The sequence below is a fragment of the Halichoerus grypus genome, chromosome 9 (genome assembly GCF_964656455.1).
Source record: "Halichoerus grypus chromosome 9, mHalGry1.hap1.1, whole genome shotgun sequence".
In the NCBI taxonomy this organism is placed as follows: Eukaryota; Metazoa; Chordata; class Mammalia; order Carnivora; family Phocidae; genus Halichoerus; species Halichoerus grypus.
In genome coordinates this window covers 28,883,607-28,893,932 of record NC_135720.1, presented here as the reverse complement: position 1 = coordinate 28,893,932, position 10,326 = coordinate 28,883,607, and the positions used below count along the sequence as shown (strand labels likewise).

The following is a 10,326-nucleotide window of genomic DNA, read 5'->3' as shown; positions in this document are numbered from 1 at the left end:
AGTAAAGGTTATGTCTTTCATAGCATCTCACACAGCTCTTGACACTGACTAGGAATATTGTGAGCTGTTACAATGACTCCCTGTGTTAATGTGATAAACGCTTTCATTGCATTAAATGTCTTTAGGTTGTACATTTACATCAGTATCTCCCTAAATTCTTAAATCTGGTGCTCACTTCCAAACAATGGATAATGTTACACATGTAGCATTTGCCCAGATTCCTTACCAATCCTTTGAACTATAACCCCTGCTGTCCCCATACTGTCACAAGCAACCATCGCCATATGTCCTTCCTGTATTTGAAGCTGGCGCTTTACCTAGAAACATTTTTTTTTTTCAGTTCTTTGTAGCACAGGCTGTTTGTTCTCACATAACCCCAGGGGTCTGGAGTTAACACTGGCCCCCTCTTAGCTCTCTGTTGCTAATTTTAGGTTATTATACTTTCTTTTTTTTAAAGTAATCTCTATACCCAACATGGGGCTCGAACTCACAACCCCAAGATCAAGAGTTGGATGCTTTACCAACTGAGCCAGCCAGGTGCCCCATACGCTATTACACTTTCAAAGCACTCCTCCTTGGGTGCCTTGACACCTGCCTAGACTATCCCCTATTTGCCTTTGTAGCTGTTACCTTCAGACCTCGTGGTCACTCTAACACATAATGGTTCTCAATGTTGGCCATGCATTAAAATAATCTGGAAAGCTTTTGAAATCTACCTATGCTGAGATCCCATTCCAGACCAATTCAATCACTTTGTGGGCATGGGGACAGGCATCAGTATTTATTTTTTCAATTTCTTAGGTGATTTCAATGTGAAGCCAAAGGTGAGACATCTGTTCTAGCACAAGAATCAAGGACTTCAGCTCTTGCCTTCCCAGTGTCCAACTCTTACAACCATCGGAGAACTTTAAAATCCAAGAGAACAACCTGTCCACCACTCTGGGTCCTAATTCCTTGGCCAGTTCAATTCGAATAATGTGTCCTTCAATTGCACTTCAGCTCTAATACACACACTGTGAATTTAGCAGAACCTCAAGTTGCCTGACATCTGAAGTCTTAAATAAGCAAAAGGATCTGTGGACTTACAGGCCGTAGTTCCAGCTGGTTAGCTCCTTTAGCGTATGACACCCTGCCTCCACGTGGGTGTGCATGGCTTCCTGCAACTATCCAGAGAAGCCTGATTTCTAAGGTGGCCAGTCTTCTGATTCCATGCCCTTTCCAATCTGGCGGACCCTCCGTGGTGTGTCTGTCACTCCAGTGACTTTCTATAAACAGGATCAAGTCTCTTATCCTCTTGTGCTTGATCACATTCACAACTGCCTCAACTATATATCAAAACAAATATGCCTTCTCCACTGCTAAGTACTGAAGAAAAAAAACCCAACTACACAAAATTACGCCGCCTACATTTTTACGGTATCCAAACAGCAGCTCTCAGCACTATTCACGAACCTGTGCATGTCCCAGACGAGCTCCTGTTCCTACTGCCCTTACACAAGTGCTCTGCCGGTCACTATTCTTCCTAACTCCCCTGACCCTCCCTTTTGAAGTGGACCTCCTTTAGGTTTTGGAGAACATAACAGTATCCTTAATTTCTAGACCTCCGCTCTATCAACTTCTCTGCATCCCTCACTGATGTAGAGGGGGCACTGCTCTAAGTTCAGCACTGCTGACATTTTTGGCCAGATAGTCCTTGGGTGGGGTGGGGGTGGTCCTGTGCATTCTACATGTTTAGCAATATCTATGACCTCTGCCCGTTAGATGCCAGTAGCAGCCCCCCCACATGCATATATTTGCAAAAACATCTCCTGACATTGCCAAATGTCTCCTGGGAGGCAAAATCACCCTAGGTTGAGAACCCCTGCTCTAAGCTAAGACTAATTTATCAACCTGTCCTTCTGATAAAAACCTCTTGCTTCCTCCAAGATCCACGTGTGCTTTATCTATCTCCAACCTGAACTGCTCCATTGGTTTTATCTCCCTAGTATATAAATTTCCATGTCACTCCACTTATTTAAAAAGTCATTCCTGGAGGGTGTCGCCCACAAGTCACTGTGTGATTTTTTTTTTCTCCAGGTGAAGCTCTGGGCATGACTTCCGTGAGCTCACTTGCTGAGGCTCCATTCTACTCTACAAGCCTCGTCATACCAGCATCAATCACTGACACTTCTGCATGGGCGCTGGAGTTCTCCTGATCACTAAATGCTCACGCACGCTCACTCACCGTCTCCGACACTACTGACTATACCCTCCTTGAACCTCTCTTCTCCCCTGGTTTCCAGCGCACTTTTTTCTGGTTCTTCCTTCCACTTTGGATTATTCTTTCTTAATCTCTCCTCTTCAGACTGTCCCTGAAATACTAGTGTTCATTTGGGATTCTGTCCCTGGCCTTTCTCTCAGAACTCAACAACGTTTGTTTTCTGGGCTATCTCCTTCATTACAGGCTTCGAGGCTTCTGCTGTAATACAACGAATACACTAATTCCTCCCCATGTGATTTGAAGCCCTACCTTTTCTCAAATTCCAGTCCTGCATGTCAGACTCCCTAGGGAATATTTCTATCTGGGAGCACTACAGACACCATAACAAATCAAGATACCTAAAATTGAAGTCACAGCCCACTCCCTACCACTGCCTTTCTCTAGATCCCCAAATCTTCCTTATTCTTTTATTATTTCTGGATACCACCATCCATTCAGTTGTATAATAAGCCAGGGCTTTAGCACAATCCTAGATTCCAATTTCCCTAATCATCCAATCATAAAATCCTGTCAATTATACCTTATATCCTCCCCTCCATCCCCACTAGTTTAGGCTTTTATATTTTATTTCAATGGTTTCCTAATGAATTTCCCTAAACCAGGTCTTAGATATCTCTAATCCAATCACTATGTTGCCACTAGAATGTATTTTTAACATGCAAATCTGTCCATTTCACTCCCTGGACTACCTCCTCTAGGGGATCCCCTTTGTCTGATGGATTTACAACCTAAGCATCTCAGCAGAGCACACTAGGCTCTCCATGGCCTGGCCCTTGCATTTCTCCTATCCTCTCCATTGGCCCCTAAGTTCCCCAAACAGCACCAACCGTACCATATCACACCTTTCTCAAGTTATTCCCTCTGCTAGAATGTCTTTTTCTAAGATTATCTACAAAGCATATACTTTTCCATCCTATAAACCTATAAGCTCAAGCATGACCCCCTCTGGAAACTCCTCCTGGACTTCCCGGAGCACATTTAAAAGGTTTCTTCCTGGGTGTTCCTAACCCTAACCCAATGCATTGCGCACATAACTTCGTTTTAGTTCCTGCCAGAGTCGGTTGGAATTGCCGTAGTCACCCACCAGCCTGCAAGCTCCTGATGGGCAAGTGCTTTGCCTACTCAATCCTGTTTCAGTGAGGACTAACAGAATGCCCAACATGGAAGGAAGCACTCAATAAATATGGCTAAATGACTGAATGACACATGAGAGGCTCAACTGTCAAAACACTCTCCCCGGGGTGGGGGGAACCCAACTGTATCATGACATGGTATTTGTATATGTCAGTTCAAGGAGTCAAGAAGTGACGTTATTCAGCCTAAGGCAAGAGTTAATGTTACATAATAAAATAAGTTTAATAGGTAATATATATGATGGTACAGTGCTTACGAAGCTTTTCTACCAAAGTACTGCTATCATCAAAAGAATACTGACTGATATCCCCGGGGGATCTGATGGCACAGGCTGAAAAACAGAACATTTCTCTAGCTAATATATCCATATTCATTTTAACTTGAAAACATTTTTGAATTACTAGCAAGTAAGAGGAATGCTCCAGGAAAGTAGAACATGCTTGTTCTGTGGGCCCTGATGACCTTTAGCATTACTGCGCACTCCTCAGGTGGCGGCGATGAGCGTGCCGGCATCACAGTTTAGAAACAAGTGTACACTGGAAAGAGCTCACACGTCAAGTCACAAGTCCCACTCTGGTTCCATGCCCCATCACTTGGGCTATGACTTGGGGTCTACTTTAATCTCTCTGAGCCTCCTTGGTTTCCTTATCTGGAAAATGGCTATAATAATATTACAATAATAATTATAGAAATAATATTTGCCTTATATATTCCATAATGTTGGTGCCAATATTAAAAGAAATAATAATGCAAGCAATGAGATATATAAGTATGAAAAATGAAGTAATATTTTATATAGAGAGAGTGAAAATTAAAGTTCATACGCAATCCATATTCATGAAAACATTTACCTTTTGAGGAGCTGAAGAAGGTTTTTCCATTTTGGTTTTTTCCTTTGGGGTTAAAGGAGGGGATCGCTCCTTTATCTCTGGAGGCAGTTCTTGATATAATGCTGGAATTGAACAAGGAGTGCACGTAATCAAACTGAGGCGTACTGACCCATGGGGGAAAATAAACAGTGATGGAGAAGGGGGCAGATACGAAACTAAAGATCTTGATATTCACTTCCTTCGTATAACAATAAGCTACTTGGCACTTAGTGTTAAGGCGATCTATTATAACACATTAGTTATCAAAACAACATAATTTATGATTGGAAAGTTTTCATCAGCAGGATTTCAGAAACGTAAAACAAGTCATTTTCACTTATTATGTGGTCATGCAGATACTTGCTTATTTTATCTCAATTCACAGTCACCAGGAACCCGCTATATGCAAGGTTATCTGCTAGGTACTGCTGGAGGAGACAGAAGATGCTCAAAAGACAGTCTCTGCTCTCATGGAGCTTACAGTCTGGTCAGAAACAGATATGTTCACAAGTGAGTGTAACATACAGTAGAATGTGACATTATTCAAAAGAGAGATAACAAAGACAAATTCTAATATGGATAGCAAATGCTCAATGCAAGAAGTGGTAGGTGTGTCAGACTCCGAAGAACAGGTAGGATTTTTACCAGGCAGAGGTGTGGACAAAGAATAATTTGGGAAGATGGTACAAAATAAATGAGCACGGGGCTAGGGCTATACATGACCTTGAATCAGTTCACAGGGTCGAATCTGAGATTATAATTCATATAATCTAATTACTCTACTCAGGGTATGGACTCTAAAAAGTTATTTGGGAATTTTCAAAGACTAAAAAGAAAATGTGTTTCAGTTAAATGACAACCCTGGGCAACTCTGAATTGAGAGAAATTGGTAAAATACACTTGATTGAAATTCTACAATTATAAGATATATTAATTGGCTTTGTGTATGGGTTGATTTTATTATTAGCTTCCTTTATCTCTTATTGGAAAGGATGTTAGATGTCATTAAGTGAAGCTGTTCATGTTTTTTTTCTGGTGGCTTAAGATACAAAAGAAGTTCTTTATAATGATGGGGGGACTTCTATTGTGTTGTTCTCTTAGAGGACATGGCTTTCAACTGAATGGTTGGTAGAGATTCTGTTCACATCTATAAATTCCCTTAGAGCATTTGCTTTGCATATTTGGCTTCAGATAAAGATAAAGGACAATTTCTCCTACTATTTTTAGAATGGAATATGCTGCTGATGGTCTTCTTTTCCCCCCTCATGTTAAAACTGAGCAGGTGAGTTTTTGTTAAATTCAGGTTATAAAGTAGGATAAAAGGGAAAAGAAGATAAGCCCCGATGAAGTGAGATTTCAATCATTATATTCTCAGGTTTTCTGAGAATTCTTTGTTCTGGCCTTTAAAAGGCTTTTTCAAGAAGCAGTGACTGATGCCACAAGAAAGTATTAATTCTTCTGGGATACAGTAAGGAATTCTGGTAGTCGGAGGATGGTCGCTACTTGAAACATGGAATCAATTTCTGCATGCGGCCACGAAGCATCATTGCGGTATGCTTCAGAAGTCGCACTTTGGTTATTATGGGGAAAAAAAAGCTAATTTCAATGGATTTTTAACCCACTGTGGATCAAGTATCTATAGCCTCTCAAGATTCATAAGCCTAAGAGGTTATTTCTGCAAACTAACTAGATTCTAAAGTTAAAAATCTAATACTATCCTCCCTGGAAATACACACATCATCTTTATACTGTCTAAGGAAAAAAGAGTCTAAATGTTTCCACTCGTGTCTGGAAGAAACAATGGATTGTAATATCTAGTGAAAATTACAGACATACTCAGGAGGAGCGACTATGATTGTGCAGGCAGCTCTCTGGATTTGAACATGGAAGCTACTCCTGCTGAACTAGAGCTACTGAGCCAGTGGGAAAGCCTCACTGGGAGGGGAGGGAAGAAACTGGGTATGTGAGGCGACCTGGAAGTGACAAGTACTGAGCTTGTGAAAAATGACTTAACTAGGGAATTAACTTGCCCTAAAATTTCTTCCTTCCACACTGCCTTAATTTTTCTCCATTACGTATCCTCTTTTGAACATTAAAAACAGCTTAAGAGCTCTCATCATTTACTACTCAGAGAAGAATTGTAACAGTGGCACGGAGGAAATGAAGAATTTTGTTATGAGGGAGAGAAGTGGGTTATTTCTGAGACGCTTAGCACTTTTGAGGGGAGGAGTTTGCTGAAAGCAGCAGATAAGCTGAGGGAAAGAGCTGCAGAGACAGGGAGCCCTGGAGAGTGGGGCGGGGGGCCCTGGGAAGTACCAGGGTGCAGACAAAGGGGTGGGTGCAGAAAGAGAACTAATTTCATCTGTGCCTAGCCCAGCACCCAGTACTCATGGAAGAAATTATTCTTCCCGTCTTCCTTCATCTCTTTTGCTTTCAAAATTCAGAACTTAGGAATCAATCGTACTTTTGTTCAGCTAGTTTGGGTTAAATGGGGCTTCACAGACAAGCCTGAAAGTCAACTGTTATTTATAATAATTTCTTCTTTGCAGAAACAAAAGACTTAACAATCATGATTCAAAATGGAGTATTCTCGAGGCTGCCTATACTACATTTTACACCAGAACTATACAATTTCAGTGTTTCTGGAAGGAAGCTTAGAGGTGACAGAGCTCAACTTCCTCATTTCACAGGAGGAAACTGAGGCGTATCAGTATTGGTGCCGCGTTTTCCTGACCTTTTGAGTATTGGGCTTTCCTACCACACTACTGAGGGAACTGTTACTAGGAAGCATTCTTCTGAGGAAGCACTATTATACTTCTCCCCTTTCTTCAGTCTTTAAGCTATTTTATCTCCAGGCTCTCTGCATCAGTTTTATCTGCACCTCTCAAGGCCTGGTAGTAAATCTACAGCTCTCACCAACTCCTGTTTAGAATTTCTCCTCCAGCTCATTTCTTTGGCCTTTCACAAATGGGGACTTGATTTACCTGAGAATGAAACAGTCAACTGCAGGTCTGTTTTAACAGGTTCCAGGTGGAACTGAGGTATACAAAGTCAAAGGATGGGACTTGGGGAACTAGAGGTTCTGCCGGGGCCTGTTGGCTGAGGAGTCACTGTGGCCACAGAAGAGCCGACATAACTGTGTGTGGAGCAGGCGGTGGGCAGAAAGGGCTGAAGAAGAATGCTGGCAGCCAGACAGGCAGGGCCCCCGGGATAAGTCTGTGAAGCAAATATTCCAATCTCAGAATGGAGTAGCTTTCTAGGGCATTACTGCCCCCCTTTTTTTATGTATGTATGTATTTATTTATTTTTGCATCATGAGAACGAAAAGCAACACCCATTGGTAAACATAAGCAAAAGGGTAAATTAAGTAAATTAAAGGGTAGCAAATGATAAAATCTTGGACTATCAGTTATACCATATTAGTAAACCAGGAAGGGAGCATAAAACTTACTTTCACTAGCCACATGATTAGCTGGAAAATAACCTTCCTGTCCCTTTCCTACGCTGCCATACCACCAGTCTTCATTATCTTTGAAAAACACTCGGATAATGTCTCCGCGATGGATGGTTAGTTCATCTGATCGATTCGCTGTGTAGTCATAAAGAGCCACTACCTACGAGAGAGATAAGACCACCACAGCTTTATCACAACTGTACCACAGAGAAAACCCCCAACATTCACTTCCTCTTGCAGAAGAGCAGCTGAAACCAAAGCAGTACTTTGGTAAGTCTGAGGCTGTCTCAAGGCTTGCTAATGGGATCGGGGGTGGTGGGAACACAGCAGGAGAAGCAAGATAAAAGACTGTGGGATTGAGAAATGGTTAAGAGCATTCAATACACTAAGATTAGCTTCAAAATAGCAGATGTTAATTTTTTTACAAGTGAATTACTTGTGAAGCAAATAAAAAAAAGGCTCACACACCATTCACTTTCTTAGAATTGTTTTATACTACCTTTAGATCCCATTCTCCCATCTCTAAGCAGATGTACTTGAAAAAAAATTCTTCTGAATGTCAACAATTTTATAAAAAGGAAAGAGCAATGAAACAACCTGATTACATAACTTCATTGTGATCACTTGGTTTACTGTTTATGTTTCTTTTTAACATATATTTCCCCACAAACACATGCTTTTTGGTATTTTATATCAACAATCTAAATCTTTTGACTACTTTTAAAATACTATTAAGGTTATTTTCACTAGATACAATTTTAAGAGGAAAAGCCTTTCTACAAGAATTCTCTTCTCTGTATTTACAGTAGTCACTGTATTTGATTTTTTTCCTTTTTTAAAAGCTAAAATCAAAATGAATGAGTGCACAGAAACTTAAGAAATTCCTTATAGCAGTTGTAAGGGGGAGGGAGACCTTAATCCATTTTATATGTCATGCATTGTATAATGTAGGACATGGTATGTATACTAAAGGATAAACTACTTCTTTTCCTACTTAAATGGGATTTGAAAATTAACAGGGGCTGCCTTGGTAGCTAGCGGGTTAGGCGTCTTACTCTTGATCTTGACTCAGGTCTTGATCTCAGGGTGGTGAATTTAAGCCCCACACTGGGCATGGAGCCTACTTAATAAAAAAAAAAAAATTAACAGGTTATACAACTATATATGTAATGGAAAATTATCATTACAATCCTTTGCATTTAGGTTGAGTACTAATTCATTTACTTAACAAGTATTTACTGAAATCCTAACGTGCCTGGTACTAGGCTAGGGGCGAAATATACAACAATACAGGATCCTTTCTAGAAGGGTTACCTCACTTAGGCTCTGCAGGAGAATAAAGGATAATCAGGAACTGGCCAGGAGAAGAGATGGAAAGCGTGTCTCAGGTAGACTGTACTGCACATGTCAGCGTCCAGGGAACGGAAACCCAAAATAGTTCAAATTGGTGGGAGCCTGAATTAGAGGTAAGAGCCCAGCTAGCTGGGTGGGGGAAGGTGAGGCTGCAGGAGTAAGTAGGGACTGAAGGAACATGCATGCTGCAGGAGCTCAGACTCATACTATGGGTAATGGGAAGAGACAAAGGTTTTAAGTAGGAGATGCCGTAACAGTTCACAAAACTCTGGATGGTGCCTTTTAATTAATTTACAATATTTATTAACACATTAACCAGGAAATTTTAATGGATAAATCTGGAATTACCTGCTGTCACTATATGATGTTAGGGCAGTAATAATAATTCAAGTCAGATATGGTACAACTGCCATTCCAACTGTACTGCTTAGAACAGTCTGTAATTCACAACATGTTCTGCAGGATGTTGTTTCAAGTTTACAAATTTCTTATAACTTTGAGTGTACTGATGCCAAATCATTTATGTAAAAGTGGAACTTTTAACTCTTCCCTTCCTTCTTTCGTCTCCAAACCTTTTCTCCTTTATTCTCCTACTTGGTACTATCACAGAAGAAGAAAGCTAATGAAAATGTTCTGAGTGCCTGCCACGTTCTAGGTACAGTGCTAGTGGATTACGTAAGTTCTTACACAATCTGTAGGACAAGCCTGTGACGGCATGAATTCTTACTCCAATTTCATGAGGAATTTTATGCACAGAGAAATTTAGTAATTTGACTAAAGTCAACTATGAGTTACACTTTTTATTTTTTCAAAACTAAATACATTTATAGGACATCTCAGTCTAGAATCAAACATGGGGAAGCAGCAGCAGAGAGGAAGGGAGGGACAGAGATCCTAATCCCTCATGAAAGATCAGACACGTTTTTGGGTGGCACTACTTAAGCGGTTGGCTGTGCTGACAGGACCAACAATCCTGGGTCACTTGCAGGCCCACTGTGCTCCTTCCAGACACCTGCAACCCAGTCCTAGAAAACTGTAAGGATCTGCCCCTGCCGTTCCTCATCCTGGCTCTGGTACATGGAAACAGCACAGCTCTGATGAATCTTACGGAAGTAGGAAGTCCGTGTATGCTTATTTCTCTGGACTCAGAGGTGGCTGCTGGGAAGAAGAGCAGGAGAGATTCAGCTTAGGCAAGAGAATCGTTCAGGAAGTCCCACATCAGGCTTGTGTCCTTGGGTGGACTTTGATAATGTGGA

The 10,326-nt window shown here is 41.1% G+C and overlaps 1 protein-coding gene across 18 annotated transcripts in view; it reads right to left on the bottom strand.

Annotated features, from left to right (window-relative positions):
* The window catches only part of AHI1 (Abelson helper integration site 1), a 255,463-nt gene that overhangs the window by 72,951 nt on the left and 172,186 nt on the right, over positions 1-10,326 (bottom strand). For 11 of the 18 annotated variants that reach the window (XR_013441089.1, XR_013441091.1, XR_013441092.1 and 8 more), the window contains 2 exons: positions 7,715-7,877; positions 4,246-4,346 (listed from right to left, as the gene is read on the bottom strand). Coding sequence is in view for 9 of the 18 variants with exons in the window: in XM_078054696.1 (XP_077910822.1) it covers positions 4,246-4,346; positions 7,715-7,877 (264 nt within the window). In the remaining 9 variants the exon portion in view is untranslated. Of the gene's footprint in view, positions 1-3,353; positions 4,055-4,245; positions 4,347-7,247; positions 7,480-7,714; positions 7,878-10,326 lie in introns of those variants that run through there. The other 7 variants (XR_013441094.1, XR_013441093.1, XM_078054703.1 and 4 more) reach the window with 6 other exon arrangements.